The sequence below is a fragment of the Notamacropus eugenii genome, chromosome 4 (genome assembly GCF_028372415.1).
Source record: "Notamacropus eugenii isolate mMacEug1 chromosome 4, mMacEug1.pri_v2, whole genome shotgun sequence".
NCBI lineage: Eukaryota > Metazoa > Chordata > Mammalia > Diprotodontia > Macropodidae > Notamacropus > Notamacropus eugenii.
The window spans coordinates 15,852,156-15,873,888 of record NC_092875.1 but is presented as its reverse complement, the minus strand read 5'-3'; the positions used below and the strand labels follow the sequence as shown (position 1 = coordinate 15,873,888).

At 48.9% G+C, this 21,733-nt stretch overlaps 1 protein-coding gene across 1 annotated transcript in view; it reads left to right on the top strand.

The window, feature by feature from the left end:
• The window catches only part of CABP7 (calcium binding protein 7), a 31,612-nt gene that overhangs the window by 6,017 nt on the left and 3,862 nt on the right, over positions 1-21,733 (top strand). Inside the window, exon 2 of the mRNA XM_072599381.1 lies at positions 18,556-18,699. Coding sequence (XP_072455482.1) covers positions 18,556-18,699 — 144 coding nt within the window. The remainder of the gene's footprint in view (positions 1-18,555; positions 18,700-21,733) is intronic.

Here is a 21,733-nt window from a genome sequence, read left to right as displayed (position 1 = left end):
GCCAGTGAATCAGATCAGCGGTCGATTAGATGTGGTGGAAGTAAGATTCAACCCAGACCCTTGCTCTTTGTCCAGTGACCTGCCCTTCCCTGCCTCCATTCAAGAGGCCATCCCACAGAACCTCCTCGCCTTTGCAGAGATGGAAACTGACACCCCAAGAAAGGACTTTTCCAAGGTCACCCAAGTCAAAACTGGCCGTTGAATACCTGACCTGGGTCCTTAAGCTCTTTCATCAAAGCTCTTTCTGTTATAGCCCACCCCCTGCTCCCCAGCCAAGGGGAACTGAGGAGATTTGAGGTGCTTGTGCCCCTTACAGCATGTGATGTGCCCCCACACAGGAGCCAGAGGGACCTGGGAGGATTTGGGATTTCGAAGGCACTGAGGACAGTGAGAAGGGCCAGCCAGGAGGCTCCTGGTGGGCTCAGGGAAACAGAATGCCATCCCTACCCCCAGCCTCCAACACTAGCCTTAGCCAGGTTCTGAGATTGAATTTGTCCTTAGTCAGAATCCCAGATGCAGGAGAAAGACAGACATGGAGGCCCTAAGGGGCCTCTCAACCCAGACAGTGAGCAGAGGAGCTCCAGGGCAAATCAGCTGCACCTGAACCAGGTCTCATCCCCTCCTGGTCCCTGCAGGAGAACCTCAGAGAACTCACTGCTATCTAGAAGGTAGCAAAGGGATAGGCAGCTTTGATGGATGACAGACAATTAAGAGAATGGAATCTGAGCGACCGGGCTAACTGCTGGGGGGCGAGTGGGGGGGAGGGCAAGAGACACTCGATGATGGTGAAAAATATCTGCCAAGGCTATGAATCAGGACCTAGCTCGAGTCCTGGGTGAGGTGGGCAGGAAAGAGAATGAGGCTGCAGGTGGGGGTGCTCCTTCCAGCCTGTCTGTCCGTGTCCCCTGTCCTTCCTCTTTCAACTCCCTTCCTTTCCCTTTCAAACCAGAGCTACCCACCAGCTGGGGGCCTAGCTTAGCGAGAAGGCAGAGATACAGACTGAGGACAAATCTCTGCCAAGCCCTGCCCAAGGCCAGGCAGCTCTTAGACTGGGAGGCTAGCAGACCCAGGACTATCTCCTCAGTGACCTTGGGCCAGTCTCTGCCCCTCTCCAGGTCTATTTTCCATGGGCCAGCCACAGTGATGTCAAAGATTCCAAGTAGCCAGGAGCTCCAGACAGCCGAGGGCAGAGGAGCAGGCCTGCCCTTTGGTCTCTAGTAAGCAAGCCAGTCTTGCCAGGCTGGTGCTTGGGGCCAGGCTCTTCTCTGAATGCCAAAACAGTGAACAGTCTTCCATCCCCAGGGACTTCTGGGGAAGCTGGGCTTTCGTGGAAACCTTGGGCTGGAAAAGGGTGGGAGTCATTCCCCCTCCCCTCAGAGCTCTAGACTGGGGCCCAGTTACCCCATTTGACAGTTTAGGAGACTGAGACCCAGGGAGGGGAAGGACCTTGCCCAGAGTCACAGATTGACTCTAGTACCCAGCTGGGACTTGAATCCAGGACTCTGGATTCCTGTTCCAGAGCTCTTTTCCATTATGAGCATGCTGTGGGATGTGTGTGTGTGTGTGTGTGTGTGTGTGTGTGTGTGTGTGTGTGTGTGTGTGATTGAACTCATAAGAAAGAGAAGGAGACAGAGTGAGAGACAGAGATCAGGATATATTGATATGGTCTAAGTCTGCACAAGTGTTTGGAATTCTCTGGGGATCTGGGCCTGCTGGAGAGTGTTCCAGGTTGGAGTGGTTTGGGGCAGGGGGGAGACAGCCATACCAGCATCTCCAATGACCCTCCCCATCCCCACTCCCCCCAAACTCACATCCATACTTGCACACATATGCTCCCAGGGGGTCTTCCATGGCCAGGGAGATAAGTCTTATCTCAGTATGTCCAGGGAGCTGTCTCATTTACTGGGCCACCTCTGGGGACAGAGATAGAGAAGCTGTATAACAGCTGACAGGAATCCCAAATTCTCAGTTTCCTAGAGGGATACCCCCGGTTACCAGTGAAGACCCAGACTGGGAGTCTGTCTACAGAGGACATGGCTGGGATTGACTGGGCGATTCATCCCCCGCAATCTCTGCCTCTGCCTCCTTTGTCTGCTAGGGTTCTGATCCCTGAGCTTGGACCCTCCCATACAAGGACACAGTCTCCCCACCACTGGGACAAAGCCAGCCCCTCTGTGCATGTGAGAACATCGAGGTATAGAATGGTTGATTGATTTGCCCAGGGTAACACAGAGGAGTGGGACAGAAACAAAATTAGAAACCATTGTCTTCGGTGCGGTATTTAAGTCCCATCTGATCCAATCAGCATATTAAGTGCTTACTGTGTGCTGGGTGCTATAGATACAGAGTCAACACACATCTATTAAGCACCTACTGTGTGCCAGGCCTTTTGCTAAGTACTGGAGATACAAAGAAAGACCAAAGACATAGTTCCTGCCCTGATGGAGCTCCCAAGTCCTCTCCCTCAAGAAGAGATAACGTGCAAACAACTCTATGCACACAAAATGTAGACAACCAAGTAAGTTCGAGATAATCCATTGAAGGAAGGCATTGGTATTAAGGGGGAATACGGAAAGGTTTCTTACAGTAGGTGGGACTTTAGCTGAACCTTGAGCTGGGAAAGCCGGAGATGAGGGAGAGCATTCCAGTTGCAGATGCAGATAGAAGGAAAGAAATCCCTGCCCTCAGGGATCTTTCTATCTACCTCAGGATGCCACATTCAATTCAATGCTACAAGCGCCAATTAAGCCTCTGCTCTGTGCCAGGCACTGTGCTGGATGACGCAAGTCCTTAAAGTGCGAGCCCTCTAATGGGGGATACTTGTGGACTTGGGAGGCGAAGGGCTCCGGGACTGACCTCCTTCCCTGAGGAGATGGCACCTGAACTAGGCTTTGAAGGAAGGAAAGGATTCTCTAAGTGAGAAATGTAAAGAGGGAAGATATTCTACACTTAGGGCACAGCCTGTGCAAAGACCTGGAGAGGGGAAACAGAATATTGCATATGAATAGGAGAAAATAGAGACATTTGGTTAGAAAGTAGAGTGTGCAGAGGGGAAGGGCTTTAAATGCCAGACACTTTGTATTTTATCCTATTGCAGTAGGGAGTCACAGAGACCTGTGCTTTAGGAATTAAACTCTTGGGGGAATAAGCTATTTTTCCTGAAGAAAAATAGTGAGGGGCCCAGGAAAGGGTCACTCCTGGAGCTTCCAGAGAAGCATACAGAGATCAGGGAAGTGGGCAAGAATGTGGTCCTGAGCATAAACACTGGAGGACCTGGAGGTGGGGATGGTTGGAGGACCCGAGTGACCAGGGGAGTGTTAACAGAGCTTAGAGGAGTTGAGCCAAACCTCAAAGGAAAGTGGGGAGAGGGATGGATATTAGATGAAAGGACCATGCGATTTAGACACGGACAGTCCTTTAAAGAGCATCTAGTCCAAGACCTTGTTTTGTAGATGAAGAAACTGAGCTCAGAAAGGGGAAACAATTTGCCTAAGGTCACACAGGATGTGAAGGCAAAACCAGGATTTGAACTAGTCTTCTCCCTCCATAGTACACAGTGCTCCGCCTGCAGTCAGGAAGACTTGTGGGTTCAAATCCAGCCTCAGATACTTACTAGCTGGGCAAGTCACTTAACCCCAATTGTCTCCACAAAAAGAAAGAAAGAAATCAGGGGCCCCGGCAAATCACTTTCCTTCTTTGGCCTTGGCTTTCTAAGGCTGGAGGACCCAGTGGGGAAATATTCTGTAGTACAATGTCTAGGGTCAAAGAACCTGGGTTCATGCCAGGCCTAGAGGCCTGTATTGGGCTACCCGAGTCTTTCTTACCTCACCTCCGAGGTCTTCGGTTGGCCAAAACCTGATGCACATATGAGAGAAAGGACGTTCCAGAGTCGAACAAGGGTTGAGCTTTATTTCAGGGTCTAGTTACAAGTGCAGGGGGGTCTTCCTTAGGAGGAAGAGGGGGAGATTTATTGTGACCCCCGCCTTCCTGCATTCCCTGTGAAGTTTCTCAGCCCAGACCTCCTGTTCCTCTGGCTTTATTACTGGCAATAGATTCCCCATCTCCGCCCTTTTCCCAGGGGTTTGGGAAGCTTCTCTCCACTTTCTCTCCTTCCGAATCTAGGATTCGGGACTCGCTTCTTTCACAGCCCCTTCTGAGTGTACCCCAAAAGCACCCAGGATTATCTACACTCCCAATCCCTGTTGGGGCGCCAACTGCCAGGCCTAGAGGCCTGTGTGGGCTACCTGAGTCTTTCTTACCTCACCTCCCGAGGTCTTCGGTTGGCCAAAACCGGATGCACATATGAGAGAAAGGACGTTCCAGAGTCGAACAAGGGTTGAGCTTTATTACAGGGTCTAGTTACAAGTGCAGGGGGGTCTTCCTTAGGAGGAAGAGGGGGAGATTTCCTAAGGAGGCTAAGCTTAAGGGATTGGAAGTAGAAGTACAAGCGGGGAGAGAGGGGGAGGGGAGAGAGAAAGAAAAGAAGCGGAGCCTACTGTCCTCTTGGCTCCACACGTGCTAAGAGAGAGCTTTCAGGCTTCCTCAATCCTACTTAACCTTCAGCCGCACAGTTTGCATCTCAATACCGTGCTGTTAGGTAACTAGGTGTGCTCCAATCTGGGACAATCTCGAGGGCAGGGAGACTCCACCCATCACGTATCTCCCGGGGAGAGGCGGAAATACCCGAGCTAGCCGAGCTAGCTCAGTCTGACCTTCTCGAACCCCCGCTGTTCATGGAGGGCCTCGTAAGACTCTAAGATTTAGAAGTCCCACTTTTACCCGCCCGAGACCGTCCACACGGAAGTGAGCTTCCAATCCCAACAGGTTCAAATCCTCCCTCTGCTGAAGTGACCTTAGACAAATCACTTTTCCTCCTTGGGCTTTAGTTTCCTCCTCTGTTTCCAGACACCCCCATTTTACAGAGAAGGAAACTGAGACCTATTGAAACAGAGTTAAGTCAATGATCAAGGTTACATAGATAATAAGTATCAGAGTTAGAACCAGAACCTGGGTCTTCCTAACCCCAAAGTCTAGCACTCAATCCCTGGTTCCTGAGCCAGTCTATCTAAGCTCTATAAAATGAGCACCTTGGACACTCTGCCCTCCAAGGTCCCTCCAAGCTTTAATCTGAGTCTATGACAGTGATCTGTGAAATGAGGGGGTCTCTGCCAACACTAAATAATCTGATCCTCCCCTTCCCACACATAACAGGCTGACAGCAGATCCATCTTAGCACCAAAGGACAGGGAGAGGAGACAGCCAGGCCTCATCCATCATAGCCTCACTTGATTATCTGCTCCCTGCTTCCAAGAGGCCGGGAGAGAGAGGACTCAGATCCAGAACCCAAACTACACCAGGAGCCTGCACCAAGGGCTGAGGGGGCGGCCTGGATTTTGCTGTGTGACCTTGGGCATGCCATTCACACTCTAGGTGAACTGTTTACCTTGACTTGCCCAGTAGCTGGGAGAATCACAAGGTAGTAGGAGGAGCCCTCCCACGCTAGAGGCAGCCCAGTAAAGCATCTCTGGGACCTTTCACAAGCCTTCTCAGGGAGGTAAACTGGAGTGGGTATCCTCTGAGGGCCTTTTCAGCTACGATCCCATTATTTTTAAACCAGGATCCAGTCCAGCCCTGAGAGGGTTCTCAAGTCAGCCTTCTCCTTCCTAACTCTCATTGAGCACCAGCCTGGATCCTCTTCCCTCTCAAGGCCTTTCACAGACTCTGATTTCCCTCCCTCCTGGATTCTCCATGAGATACCAGACAAGAAGCACCAGCAGCTGAGATGACTCAGGAGCATGGGATTTTGTAGCTCAAAGGGACCTCAGAGACCATCTCCCTCACCCTCTTACTGTCCAGATAGGCACACTGGGGCTATCAGGTAGTGCAGTGGGTAGGGCCCTGGGCCAGGGGTTGGAAGCTTCATCTTTGTGGATTCATATCTGGCCTTACACAGATCTCAGACAAGTCACTTCACCCTGTTTGCCTCAGTTTCCTTATCTGTAAAATGATCTGGAGAAGGAATCTTTTTCAGTATCTTTGCCAAGAAATCCCCAAACAGGATCCAGGAGAGTCAGACATGACTGAAAAAGTGATTGAACAACCACAAAGAACTGAGTTTGCAGGAAGATGAAGTAACCCCCAAGTCAAGCAGTTAGCAAGCGGCAGGTCTAGGATTCCAGCTCAGGCCTCTGATTCTAGATCCAGATTTTCTACTACCTAGCCCTAGGAACCAATCACTAGGCCCTCATAGGTCATAGGCTAGAAAAAACCTTAGAGACCTTTGGATCCAACCCTCCCCTCCCCATTTTACAGAGAAGAAACTGAGGCAAAGTCAAGTCCAAATCTAGCACTTAAACCCTTGTTCCTGAGCTTTTCTACTCAAGCTAGTAAGTAGTCCCTGAACCACACACACACACAGATACACATATATATATGTATATATCTCCCCAGATATATATTTTTCCCCATCCTGGAAGGAAATGGATCTCCTTTATCAGGACTGGGTTGATGAGGCTGTCAGTGATGTGAAAGTGGACATTCGTCTTCCAGGCGAGTTGTCAGAGTCCACAAAGCAAAGAGAAAAGGGTAAAAATCAGCCTCAGGGGAAGGTCAGGATCCAGTCTAGACTGAAAGGACTAAATGGAATCCCTTCTGGGGATTCAGAGCCTGGGTTGGGTCTGTTTAGGTCTTAAGAAGGAGCCCAACTCCACCCACCCTCCCTCACCCATTGCCAGTGCTAGAGAGGGAGGAGGAAAGGAATTATCATGGAGTGGGAAGAGCCCTGGGTTTGTGATCAGAGAATCTGAGTTCAAGTACTACTGTCTCTGCCTATTATTGTGACCCCAGGTCTGTCAAGTCATCATGCCGGGCCTCAGTTTCCTCCTTTGTAAAATGAAGGGTTTGGACTAGATGACTTCCAAGGCCTCCACCAGCTCTAAATCCATGAACTCATAATCCTTTGTAGGTGGAGAAACTGAGACACAGTGACATTAAGTGACTTTCCCAGGGTCACACAGCTAGGTGGCAACAAAGCAGAAAGCAAGACCCAAGAGTCTGGACTTCTTCAGTTGGTCTGTTGCTGTTTTACAGTTTTTGCAAAGAATTTTACCTGTATTATCTCATTTAACTCTCACAACAACTCTGTGAGTTAGATGGTATTATAATCCTCATTTTACAGTTGAGGAAACCAAGGCAGAGAGAGGCGCAATGACTTGTCCAAGATTTATACAGGGAGGAAGTAGACTTTGAACTCAGGTCTTGCTGCCTTCCAGTCCAGCGCTCTACCCACTGTGCCACTTAGCTCCCCTCAAGAGCTTATTGACATGGGTCAGAAAAAATGGCCTGGAGTTAGGATCAATTCTCCCTCCTATACCTCTTGTACCCATTTGACAGAGGAAGATAGTGAAGGCTGATTTAGAACATTAGGTACACAAAGGGCCAACCGGGACTGGAATCATTCCACTTCCCATGATCCCCACCAGCTTTGGGCTGATACTCCTCCCAAAGCTAGGTTTTGGGTTCAAATCCCTTCCCTGCACACCTCAGTTTCCTCATCTGCCCAGTGAGGAGGCTGGGACTTCCAGCTCTAGCCCTAGGAACCAATCACTAGTCAGTCTGGGCCTCTGGGGAAGGGAAGAGGGAGTCCTTGTAAATGGTTAGAGGGAAGTAGGACTCAGAGCCAAACTGAGCCTTCCTATTCCAGAGGAAAGAGGGACAGGCAGCCTAGGGTGGGGGAAGTCACAGGATCTGGGTTCCAATCTTCCTGCCTAGGTGACCTTGAGCCAGTGCCTTCTATGCTCTGGGCCTCCGTTTCTTTCTACGGACAGCGAGAGAAGGTCTGGTCTCTGGGCTCCTTCTAAAGCTAGGGCTTTGTTCCCTCTATAATTCACCTGAGGTGTTAGGTGCCAAATTCAATCCACTTCAGTTTAGCACCTACTCTCTCCCAGGCCTTGTGTTCCAGGGGTGGGGAACCTACAGCCTGGAGGCCACATGTGGCCCTCTAGGGCCTTAAGGGTGGCCCTTCGACTGAATCCAAACTTCATGGAACAAATCCCTTGAATAAAAGGATTTGTTCGGTCAAGCTTGGACTCAGTCAAAGAGTCTCACTCAAGGACCTAGAAGGCCACACATGGCCTGGAGGCCTGCAAGGTTCCCCATATTTGAGTCTAAGGAGATGATAACACTAATGAGTCCAGTGGTCAAGTGCCTGGTGTCTGGAGAGCAGTTTTGTCGGGCGAGGTGTTCCCAGGAGCCTTGGACCAGGCCTCAGTGACAGTCCCATCAGCTCCCACTCCAGTCCAGTTTTAAATTTAAGGCCAGGATCATGTGATTTTCCTGGCCCTAGGCATGAGGACCCTGAGTCTCAGGGAGGGGAGCTAGGAGCCCCAGAGTTCCTGACTTCTGGTCTCAAGCACTCTGGCACCCTCTAGTGAGCTGTGTCTGAGGCGCCTCATGAGGGTGGGGGTGGGTGAAGCCAAGCGCTTGGGAATCCTGTCTCCCTGCCTTCCTTGGGGAGCCTTTAGAGACCTGAGGGCCAAATCTTTGCCCTGGGAGCAGCCAGTCTCGAGTTAGGAATTGACCTGGGGCTGGGTGTTGACCGCAAGGGCTTGGGGTGGTATGATATTGTGAAGTATGGGGGCCCTGGGTTACTGGCCCCAACACCACAGAGGTTACCAGAAAGGCTTTGCTGTGTAATCCTGGGAAGAAAAACCTCTTCCCAGAATGCTCATGGGTGATTCTTATTGTTGAAATTTATAGTGATGGCAATGGTAATCCTGGGGAGTGATGGCCAGGGCTGGCCAGAGACCTTCGAGCAGACACAAGGTGGGGGGGTAGAGGGGCAAAGAACATTCACCCAAGAAACCCTGGGGAAGAGGGAAGGGCATGGAGTTGGGGACCTGGGTTCCTCTCCTCATTCTGCAGATTGCCCCCTAGGGGTCTTTGAGGAATCCCCTTCCTTTCTGGGGGCCTCAGTTTCCTCTGTAGAAAAAGGGACTCAGCCAATCTCTGGATCTCTAAGGGAGAAGGGGGGAGGAGGGCCCTTAATGTGCCCTGTGCCAGAGCCATTCTCTTGGAAGGATTCTCAGTCCTTGAGAGCTCCAGAGCTGGCTCAGAAAGATGATCTATGGACAACTGTCAGGCTGGGGGACCATCTCTCCAGGGCTAGCTGCCCACCTTCCCCCAAAGAGAGCCACTTAAAGAGATTACATCCTGTTGGATTATGGGGTAGGAGAGAGAGAAGAGGAGGAGGAGACTGGCTGGGGGACAAGACTACAGGAACACTGTCTGTGCCCCTTCTTTGGGGGCAGCCATGTCTCCTGTTCAGCATCAGAGAGGCAGCATCTTGGACCAAACAGAACCCTCGCTGGGGAGTTTGAAAACCTGAGGTCTTTGCTAATGATGTGCTCAGTGAGTCTGGGCCAAGTAATTTCCCTTCTCTGAGTCTCAGTGATCTCAACTGCAAAATGGACCCCAAGTAATGCCTCATCTCTCCCCTCCTGGGGTTGTGGTGAGTGGGCTTGGGAACTTTGGGAGAGGGGGCAGGGTTGTCTCATGATGGACCGGCCCAGCAACCCTGTCAAAGCAGGATATCAGATTAGTCTGGCATGATCCATCCTGGGTGGGGCCGGGCTTACCCTCGAAATCTCTTCCAGCTCAAAGACTCAAGATTTCTCTGAACTTTCTGCTCTTTGCAGGCTTTTCTCTTCACCAACCAGCCAGCCCAGCCTGATCATCTTTGTCCTCAGTCATTCCTTCACCCTCTCCCCTTACAAGCATGTAGGCCATGCTCATTCACACCTCAGACCTAGGTTCCTTCTCTTTCCTCCAATGAACTTCTCTTCCCTCTTCTCTACTTGACCCTAATCCTCCCAGCTTGAATGCTCCCTGCTACATGAAGCCTTCCCTCACCAGCCTGCTCCAGAGGTCTCTCTGAGCCTGAGGTCCATACCCAACATTTGAGCCCACATACTATACTCTGTCTCTCTCTGTCTGTCTCTCTCTGTCTGTCTCTCTCTGTGTCTCTCTCTATCTGTCTCTGTCTGTGTCTCTGTCTCTATCTCTGTCTGTCTGTTTCTGTCTCTGTTTTTCTGTCTCTGTCTTTTTCTCTCTGTCCCTGTTTATCTGTCTCTCTCTGTGTCTCTGTCTCTGTCTCTGTCTCTCCTGCTATATGCCAAGTCATTAGCCCATGTGAGCCCTGGATCCCCAGCTAGACTGATTGAACAGACCAGCTATATCATCGAGTGCCTCTTCATCTCTTTCACTTTACCTGGCAGGGCCAGGCACAAGGAAGCACAAGGGAAAGGAGACCAAGTTCAGAGTCCTAAGACTGACTTCAAATCCTCCCTCAGATTCTTCCTCACCATATGACCTTATGCAAATCATTTCCCATCCAAAAGGCTCAGTTTCCTTATCAGTGAAATGGGAAGAATGATCCTTCCCCTTTCTCCTTCCCAGAGTTCTTGTGAGAGGAAAAAGACTTCATAAACACAGTAGCACAGCGCTTGGCTCATAGTGTTTCATAAGTAAATGTGCTTTTTAAATACAAGTTTTTATTGCTATTTTTTGTTTCTTAAGTCACTGTGGTATCCCATATATCCCTTCCTCTCTCCCTCCTGGAGAGCCATCCCATAAGACAAATAGAATTTCTTAGAGAGGAAAAAGTGCAACTGATCAATACATTGAAAAAAACCGTGTCATGTGTCACTCCTGTGGACCTCCCGCCTCCCCAGAGGGGTAGGCTGGGGGTGTTTTCTCATCTGTCTTCATTCAAGTCCCATTCACTCTTTCTAAAGTTGTTACATTCGCTGCTGATTTTTCGTGAGTTACTGTTCTTTCTACATACATAGTTGCAGTCACTGTGAGGGTTGTTTCCTTGCTCTGCGGACATCCTTCTGCCTCAGTTCATGTAGCTCATTCCAGGCTTCTGCGTGTTTATCACACATCTCATTTCTTACAGCTCAGTAGTATTCCCTTACATTCACATACTACAACTTGTTTAGCCATTCCCCAGCCTGTGATCATTTGCTTTGTTTCCAATTCTTAGTTTTCACAAAAAGTACAGCTATAAATATTTTGGAGCATATGGGGACTTTTTGACTTCCTTGGACTATAAGCTCAGTAAAGAAGTTTCTGGTTCAAAAGACGTGGACATTTTAGTCCCTTTATTTGAATGATTCCAATTTGCTTTCCAAACTGTTTGTACCATTACACAGTTCCACCACCAATGTATCAGTCTATCCTTCCACAATCCCTCCAACATTACTATTTTGGGTCTTTGCCAATTTGCCAGGTGTGAAGTGAAGCCTCCATGGTGTACTGATTTTCATTTTTCTTGTAAACTGTCACTTTACAGATATAAAAATTGCTGGGCACTTCGGTACTAATGAATCTGGAAGAGGAACTGGATTTAGTGCCCAGCCCAGCCCTGTATGTGTGAAGATCTTTGTTCCTTAGAACCTGCACAAGGCTCTGTCTACAATGGATTTTAGCAACTATTTAAAAAGAGGAGAGAGATAAAAAAGGAGGAAAAGGAAGTAAGAGGGAGAAGGAGACCAGAAGAGGAGATAGGAAGAAAGGGATGGAAAAGAGGGAAAGCAGGAAAGGGAAGAGAAAGGGAGATGAAAGACCTCATCTATGCCTATGCCCTTATAAAAAAAAAAAGTTAATTTATTTTTAGTTTTCAATATTCACTTCCACAAGATTTTGAATTCCAGATTTTCTCCTCCCCCACCCCGAGGGTGTGCAGTCTGATATGGGCTCTAGATATACATTCATATTACATATTTTCTCATTAGTCATGTTGTAAAGAAGAATTAGAACCAAGGGGAGGAACCATGAGAAAGGGGAAACAAAGAAACAACAGAAAGCAAAGAGAGCACATAGTCTGCTTTGATCTGCACTCAGACTCCATGGTTCTTTCTCTGGATGTGGATGCATTTTCCATCATGAGTCCTTTGGAGTTGTCTTAGATCCTTACATCGCCGAGAAGTGCTAAGTCTGTCATAGTTAATCCTCACACACTGTGGCTGTTACTGTGTACAGTGTTCTCCTGGTTCTGCTCACTTCACTCAGCATCAGTTCATATAAGTCTTCCCAGGTTTTTCTGAAGTCCACCTGCTCATCATTTCTTATAGCACAATAGTATTCCATTGCATTCACAGGCCACACCTTGTTCAGTCATTTCCCAACTGAGGGGCATTCCCTTAACTTCCAATTCTTTGCTACCACATTTTGTACATGTAGATCCTTTCCTTATTTTTATGATCTCGTTGGGCTTACAGATCTAGTAGTGATATTGCTGGTCAAAGGGCATGTTACTCCTTTGGGCATAGTTTGGAGCATTTTTCATGTGGTTGTGAATACTTTGCAATTCTCCTGAGGAGTATTCATTCATATCCTTTGCCCATCCCTCTATTTGTTTATTTATATATGTATATATGTGTGTGTGTGTACATACTTATATATGTACATATGTACGTGCACATTGTTTATATATCTTGCATACTAAGCCCTTATCAGAAAAATATGATACAATGAATTTTTTTTCCCATTCCACCACTTTCCTTCTCATGCTCAGTGCATTAATGTTGTCAGTGCAGAAGCTTTTCAGGTTCAAGGTCCCTCTTCTGCGGTGCACATGGTCTCATGCTCCCTCAGTTTCTTGACTTAGTCTTTGTTTAAGGTGGCCCTGTTCCCCCAGCTCTCTTCCCTTCACCCTTAGCTCTTCTCCTCATCTTCAGCTAGTATTGTTTCTTAGTTTTACATTTTCATTCTTTTACACCCCTTCCTAAAAAGAATTTCTCTGACTCTGCATTATCCCATCTCCCATTTCTGCTTACTCTTGACCCTCATTCTCTAATTCATAACTCCTATAATCTTCCATCTTTCTCTTCTCTCTGTCTTCTTCATGCTTTCAAAGCTTCCAAGGTATCCATTCTAGGCATTCCCCTCTAGGTGCTTTCTGCTACTGCCCAAATCAATGTCAACCTTAAAATGCTCTAGAAACTGGAGCAATGTCTAGTCTTACCTGCTAACTCAGTGAAAAGTGTTGCCATCGCTGGGCAAGGGTGGTCCTCCAGGTGTGATCTGCTGGAGATTCCTGGGCATCTCTGCCTGTTCCCTTTCTCTTTAGAGTGTTTCCAGCCATTCCAACACTCTGCTCCCTCACCCTGGGGTGCCCCATGTGGGCTCCTGGTTTCAGCATCTGGACAGAATGTGAAAGGGGGTAAAGGGGCCCTCACTAATGGGGAACATCAGTCCCCTGAGCATGCTCAGTGTTTCTAGAGCAGAAAGCTCTCCCACTAGTAATTAGGCATTCACTAAGAGCTTAAAATCCAGGGGCAAATGAGGAGAGGAGGAAGGATAGGAAGGACTGGAGAGAAAGCAGAGGCAGTATGGGAAGTGAACAGAATGTCTCAGAAGGAGGTAAGAGGCCTGGGTTCCAGGCCTCCCTCTGATTCAGGCCTTTCAATACAAATTCTAGCACACAGGGCAAATTCATTTGAGGAGAAGGGAGGGTGAGCAATGAATAGTGTTCCCACCCTGTGTAGAAGCACACTAGGAGAAGGAAGGGCCTGTTACCTCCCCAGACAGTGTGACCTATGCCTCCAGGGCCCCATTGACCACCTCTAAGAGGAGATGGGGGGTAAGATTATGGCAGGGATGGGTATGTTGGTGACAGGACCCTCAAGGGTAGTAGGTTGTCGCTGGGTCAGGATGCTGGATGATTTGGGGGAAGAAGGAGACCTCAGGTTGAAAGCGTACCCCCTGGAGGTGCCCTAGGAAAAAAGTCTCACTGTATCCTGATGATGGCCCTAGATCAGGGGTAGGGAACCTGCCTAGACCAACCTACTGTGGGATGTCATCCCTTTAGCCAGCATTTATTGGACCCCTGCTATGGACAAGGCCCTGGGCAGCTCATTCTGGCGGATGGAGAGATGGATAAGACCTGGTCCCATGATTTCACAGAATCTTTAGAACCCTTACTGGCCTCTTGAACCCATCTCAGGGAGGTAAGGAATGCACTTGGTCAGTCAACTAGCATTTTTTAAAAAAAAAAACACCTACTATGTGCCAGGCACTGTGCACTGGGGATACAAAGAAAGGCAAAAGATAGTCCTTGTCCTCTAGAACTTCATAGTCTAATGGAAAGACAAGATGCAAACACCTAGGTATAAATGAGTTCTGTATAGGAGCAGAAAGAAGGTAATTTCAGAGAGATGCCACTAACAGTGGAGAAAGACCATGAAAGGCATCTTACAGCAGGTGGGATTTAAGCTGAGATTGGAAGGAAGCCAGGAGGTGGGATGAGGAGGGAGAGTAGTCCTGGTAAGGGGCATAGCCAGGGCAAATGCCTGGAGTTGGGAGATGGAATGTTTTGTGTGAGAAACGGCAAGGAGGCCAGTGTCTCTGAATTTTATACTTAATCTTGGAGGTAATAAAGAGCTACTGGAGTTTATTGTGTAGGGGAATGCAGGAAATATTGTGGGCTCTAGGAAGACCAGTTTGATAACTGAGTAAATCCATGTAACTCAGAGTCAGATGCTATGTGCCATTAAGAAAAGCATAGCCAGAATGTTGTGGAGGTCCACTCTTCCTCCTGGATCTCAGTTTACCCATCTGCGTAATGGGGAGTATAAACTGGATGCTTTCTGGGGTCAACCAGAATTTATTAAGTGCCTACTGTGTGCCAGGCACCCTCCTGGGAGTTAGGATTTCAAAGCCAAAAGCCAGACATTCCCTACTCTCGAGGAGCTGAAATTCTGGGAAAACAGTATGTTCCCAGAGAAGTGAATCAGACAAATGCTAGATCCTGTCACATGACTGGAAGGTTTGACTCATTTGCTTGTGTGGAGGGAGCTCTGGGCTGAAATCAGATTATTGTGGGGGCAGCTGGAAGGGACCCTGAAGGTCATTCAATAGAAACTCTAATTTTACAGATGAGGAAACTGAGGCCACGAAGCTTGTCCAAAGTCACTCACATAGGACGAAGCAAAGCAAGACTCTAGGGTCCTCTGACTCCTCCCCTCAATCCAGGGCTCTTGCCCCTATACCATGTCTCCTTTTCCTCATGACCTGGCTTTGAGTGCTTGCTCTGCAGCTAACTCCTTGTATGACTCTGGCTTAGTATTTCATATGTCTTCTCTGGGGCCCAGTTTCCTCATCTATAAAGTGAGACAGTCTGAATTGATTATCTCAACTATAGCAGTATAGTGAGGGTTCCAGCACCCACCCTTGGGTAACTTGCCTCTCCTCTCTGTGCCTCAGTTTCCTCCTATGTAAAATGAGAGGAATAATCTCTAAGATCTAAAGCCAACTAGGTGGCACCTTCGTGCACAGAGTGCCAGGCGTGGAGTCAGGAAGACTCATCTTCGTGAGTTTAGATCTGGCCTCAGACACTTCTTAGCTGTGTAACCCTGGGCAAGTCACTTTACCCTGTTTGTCTCAGTTTCCTCATCTATAAATTGAAGGGGATGAATTAAATGATCTCTAAGGACTCCTTTAGCTCTCAATCCGGAAAGAAACATAACAAAAGAGGTAGAGACAAAAATCAGCTTGGAAACAATGTCATTTTTGTTCTGTTTGGATTTAATCTGAAGAATATTCTGGTTTTCTGATTCTATGGTTCTTAATCTCTCTCCTTCTGCCTCTGTCTGTCTCTGAGTCTTTGTCTCTCTGCAAAAATGTATTCAGACATGATAATGGACATGCAGTATGACATGGTGGAAATAAAGCTGGCCTCAGTGTCAGAAAGACCAGGGTTCAGGTCCCGCCTACGACACTGGCTGTATGATCCTGGGCAAGTCAAATGCCCTCAGTGCCTTCAGGAAGCTCTCCAAGACAGTCTTATGTTGCACAAGATCATAGGTCCAGTTTTTAAAATTGACAGTTTTGGTTAATACTATTGGACAATTCCATCCAACCCCAATAACAAAGTGTTCAAAGGATGGACACTAAGTGGACGTGGCCAGAGGAGGAAATACATGGTGGGAGGGTGCTTAGACTCAATGGAAGGAAAACCTTCACTCTGGGAACTGTCCAACAGTGGGAGGTGCTGCTTCAGGAGGGAGTGGACTCCCCATCACAGGAGGTTTTCCCCTGTGAAGAGGAATCTGTTTGGGTCTAGGTTGTCCTCAATGTCCTTGAGGCCTCTTCCAATTCTGGAATCTGTGATTCAGAGTCTTTCAAGCTGGAGAGATCAGAATTGCTGAGCCTCGAAGGAGAAGTAGGATTTGGAAAGGGGAAACAGAGAAAGAGGAAGGGAGAAGACAGAGGGAGGGGAATGGGTGGAACAAAGGGGCAGAGGTGGGAAGACTCAGCATCTAAGGGGACACTGAGGCAGTCAGTCTGGCTGGAGCAGAGGGCTTGTGTAGGGAGTGGCAAGAAGACCATGGAAGCACACTGAGTCGTTGCAATTGAACAATTTCAAAAATTCCACTTGGAACCTACTCTCCAGGTGTTTGAGTTTTTTGGTCAGTGTCTTCCTTCAATGCCTTATGGCAGTAGGGGGGTGACCCTGCCTCTCCAGCCCTCTGCCAACGGATCCCGGGTTCTAAGAGACCCCATCACACTAGAGACACTTTGAGTCTGGTTAGTAACTGACTGGGCGCCTCCTATTTCATTCTTGTGGGGAGGATGGAGAGACGTGGATTAGACACTAATATGATAATTACTAACAGTAATTAGCATTTATATCCTACCTTAAGATTTGCAAAGCACTTTACAAATATTATCTCATTTTATTCTTACAACAGCCTTGGGAGGCAGGTGCTGTTACTACCTTGATTTTACACTTGAGGAAACTGAGGTGGACAGTGGTGAGATGACTTGCTAGAGGTTAGATTTGAACTCGGATCTTCCTGACTCCAGTCCCAGAACTCTTACCTGGCTGGATGGCCAGTGTGGTTGTTACAGGGTCAATGTGACAGAAGGTCTGCCGTGGAGTACCCTAGGGATCTGTGCTTGCTTCCTTGATGTTTGGCATTTAATCAATGACGTGGATAAAGACAGACATGGCAGGTGATGCTAAATTAGGAGGGAAAGCTAACACCCTGACTGACAATTGGGACCCAAAAGGACCTTGCCAGGTTAGATCATTGGGCTGAGTCTAGTAAGATGAAGTTCAATAGGTATAAATATAAAGTCTTTTACTTGGTTTCAAAAAATCAATTCCACCATAGAAGTTGGGAGAGACTTAGATCCATGGCAATTCTTCTGAAAAGGGTCTGGAGATCTTAGTGGATGCCAAGCTCCTTCTGGGTCAGCAGAATTATGCTGCTGGCATAAAATCCAATGTGATCTTGACTGCATTCAGAGGGGTAGAACCTCCAGGCTGGGGCAGTGATGTTCCCACTGGATTCTTCCCCCCATGCCCTTATCAGGAGTCCTGGGTTTGGTTCTAGGCTTGGTTTGGTTCATGGACATGGAGAGTGACCCAGATGGCAGACAGACTTAAGTTCATAACATATGAGAATTGACTGAAAGAAGTGGGCATATTTAACCTGTCTTCAAGGCTGTGAAAGGCTGCCCCAGGGAGGGGGGATTAACTTTGTCCTGCTGGCCCCCAACAGCAGAACCAAGAATAATGAATGGAAATTACTGCGGAGGCAAATGAAAGCCCACTTTCAGGAAGAACACTCCCTAACAGTGAGCCATGCCCCAAAGCAGAGAGGTGGGGGGCTCCCCAGTAGAGGCTGGATGACCCCTTGGGAGATGTGTTTTAGATGAAATTCCTTCATGCATGAGTTGGACTAGATGAGGCTGCTGGACCTGGAGTCAGGAAGACCAGCCTCAGCCAGGTACTTGATAGATGACCTTGGGCATGTCATTTTCTCAACCTGTTTTTCATCTGTAAAGTGGGAGTGAGCACCAACTTCACAGTTATGAGGATCCAACGAGATGATATGTGTGAAGGGATTTAAAAACCTTAAATTGCTCTATAAATGCCTATTGTTATGGTAATGGCCACCAAAGCCCTGTCTGGCTCTCAGATTCTGTTGCCAGAAGACCAGTCCAGTGGTGCACAGAGAGGCTTGTCATGGGGCTAGCCACAGTTCAGCAGCACTTAGACTGGAGAGGTTGGGGTCCCCACCAATGAGGATGGAATCATGGGGGTAATGGCAAAAATGCTGGAAGGGGAGCCACAGGATCAAATCTTGGGTTCAAATCTTGACTCTGATGCTTGCCTACCAAGTCTTTGTGTGTGTGTTACCAAGTCCTTGCCTTCTCTGTGCCTCAGCTGCTTCCTCCAGAAAATAAGAGAATTGGACTCGATGACTTTCTGCTTTTAAATCTCTGATCTTTGATATCCCAGGACCTTCAGGCATTGAGGATGTTTGGGCTTGTCTGTTTTTTTCAAAGCTTGGTTGGGTTTGTCATTGAGGAAAAAGCGAGAGCTCAAGCAGGTCCAGGAGGTCAGTGCACATCTCTCAGAGACAGACCCCAACATGAAGGGTGGGGGGCTGTGGGGCAGGGATCTGAGAGCAGGGCCTAGGCCCGGGAGGGACAAGGAAAGGGTCTCTGGGCCTCAGTGAGCCAGGCTCCTTCTCCCCACAGAAATCCGTGAGGCCTTCAAAGTGTTTGACAGAGATGGTAATGGGTTCATCTCCAAGCAGGAGCTGGGTACCGCCATGCGCTCCCTGGGTTACATGCCCAACGAGGTGGAACTGGAGGTCATCATTCAGCGGCTGGACATGGACGGTAACCCCTTCCCCGGCACCTTGGCCCCCAGCCTGCCCCCACCACCCTGACAGAAACCAAGCCTTCCTATCCACTTCCCATCAGCCGTCTGCTCCTTGGTGGAAAGAGCACTAGACACGGGACCAGGGGACCCTGCAGCCCATCCTTACTCTGAGCCCACTGCCCATATGACCATGGCCCGGTCATGCTATTTCTCATTAAAGTTCCTACCTTTCTCATTATTATCCACTAACTTTCTCATGCTTTCTCTTCCTTTCCCTCTATCTCCATCCTCTTCCATTCATCCTTCCTAGAATCCCTGCTTCCCTCTAGAGCTACACACCTTCTCCCTCCAGTGTTCCTCCCTTCATCCTCACCTCATCGTTGTCCTGGGCCCTGCCTTGGACATACCTGCCCCCATGCCATCTCTTCCAGATCTCCTTTCTGGCAGGGAATGTGACTTGACCAGTGCCAGGCTGGGCCTCCGAGAAGGGTTAGGCTGGGGAGGGGACTGTGGCCCCACATATTTCTCCTCTCTTCCCCAGTTTCCCCAGGCCTGCCTCTTGTCTTCAATGAACAAGGGTGGACCTTTGAGTTTCCCTCTGCTCCCCACCCCAGTGCCCCAAATAATGTGTGACCTTGGGTAAGTCATTTCCTTCTTTGTAAAATGAAAAAGCTGCCACAGATGACACCCAAAGCTCCCTCCCATGATCAGTCTTACAATCTCATGCTCCTAGAAGAGATATCAGGGCATGGCAGAGGGCCCTGGCTGTGGCATCAGGACGTCCAGGTCTGAATCCTAGCTCAGACACTTAACCATCCCTGGACCTAGGAAGGGTGAATCCCTTCTGCTCCCTGGTCTGCTCCTCTGATAAAACCTTGCCCTCCCCACCTCAGGGGGATGTCCTAAGGGTCACCAAGAGCGTCCAAGCACCTGAGTTCAAATCCCAGCTCTGTTTTACACTACCTGTGTGACCTTGGGCAAGTTTCTGGGCCTTAGTTTATATTCTATGTGAAGGGGGGTGGAAGAGCCAGCCAGCAAGGTCCACTTTTACTGAGCTGGGAATAGCAACAGCTCCCATTTCTAGAGACCCAGAAGGTTTGCAAAGCCGTTTTCTGACAATTATCCTGTGACCTAAGGCTTGTATACGTGTGTGTGAGTGAGTATGACTATCCCTGTTTTATACATGAGAAAACTGAGGCCCGGGGAGGGGAAGGGGTGTGCCTAGGGTCAAACAGCAAGTAAGTCAGGGAGTATAACAGGTCTCCTAACTCCTTGGTCATTAGTTCTATTGTAATGAAAACTCACATGAGGAAACTGAGTCACAGAGAGATTAAAGAATGCCAGAGGGCTCTGATATGGTCTGTTATCCCTGACAAAGCTCAGCATATGCCTTGTCCCCTTTGTTCCTTTCAAGTGGCCCCATGAAGGAAGGTATGCAAGTGGAGTTATCCCCATTTTGCAGATGAGGAAACTGAGGCACAGGGAGGTTAATTATAGTAACACATTTGTATATTTGTTTATGGCTCACAGAGTGTTTTATGGATTTTATCTTGTTTGATCTTCATACGAGAACGCTTTTATCTCCATTTTACTGATGAGGAAACAGGCTATTATTCTACACAGGTGGTTCTGGCTGGTGTCATGTCTCTTGGGAAGTGGGCAGTCAGTGGAGACCCCAGACGACCTGACATGCCCCACGACTCCACTCAGACCCAGAGCTCATCTTTGGCCCATCTGTCAATTTTCCATTGCTCCCACTGTGCCTCCATCCCCCTCTCTGCCCTGTCCCTGAGGCTGCCCAGAGCAGTTCCCACACACCGGCCAGCTGAGGAAGGCAGCATATGGTAATTAAGTGGGAGGGCGTCTGGCCTGGCCCCACCAGGGCTCATTAATATGCCTTATCATTAACTCAGCCTCCCTGCTGTTTGCTGAGGAGCCCCCTGGCACATGGAAGGTTACACAGTGCCCCAGGCAGCCCTGGTAATGAGATGATCAGAGATGATCACCTCCCTGTCCATCCTCGGGCAGGAACTGGGGTAGGGGGGAGAGGTGTCAGGAGCGGGAGGATGGATTTGGGACACTAAAGGACCATGTGGGAGGCACTGGGCAGGTGAATGGACCCAGGACAGCTGAATCTAGATGAAAGAGAAGGAAGGAAGGAAGGAAGGAAGGAAGGAAGGAAGGAAGGAAGGAAGGAAGGAAGGAAGGAAGGAAGGAAGGAAGGAAGGAAGGGAGGGAGGGAGGGAGGGAGGGAGGGAGTGAAGGAGGGAGGGATGAAAAAGGCAGAAAGAATGACAAGCCAGACTGACAGACTGGGCAGCTGAGGACTAGACTTATTAGATCAAGAATGAAGCGGAAGGATGGTGGGGCAGGAGAAGTCCCTGCAAGTCCTGGGGTCCATCTCCCTGCTTTCTCACAGGCTTAGTTTCCTCATCTGAGCTGCTGAGGGGTGTTCTGAGCAAAGTACTAGATTGAGAGTCAGAGGACCTGGGTTTGAATCCTGCCAGACACTTGCTGGCTGTGTGATCATTGGCCAATTCCTTCCTCTCCCTGGACCTCAGTTTTCTCCTCTGTAAAATGAGAGCTGGATTCCAAGGTCTCCATGGTCCCTCCAGCTCTAAATCTCTGGTCTCTCATTTAGTCATCCCACAGGCATTATTTACTAGTTTCCTCCCACTGAGCCCAAGGCCAGAGGGGTCAAAGACTTGCCCTTAGGAAGTTCCCATCACCCCAGCTCTCCCATTCCATCCTCACTTGTCTAAATCATCTGGGCCCTTCTCTCCCTCACTCCCAGCTCCTCCTTCCTGGCTCATTTAGTCCTTAGAGCCCCAACTGTCCCCAAACTGCAGTTGGGGCTAACCACAGATGATCCCAGAGGTTGACTTTTGTCCAGTTCAGGCCCCGTCTTCCCACCTCCCCCACAATAGGACTCCAAGGGTTCCCCAACACCCACCCCCTCAGAAACCTTTGTGTTGACAATGGTGACACCTCCCAGGAAGCCTGTGCCCTGGCCACCCCCTCCCCTACCCCAGCCTCTTTGGCCACATGATG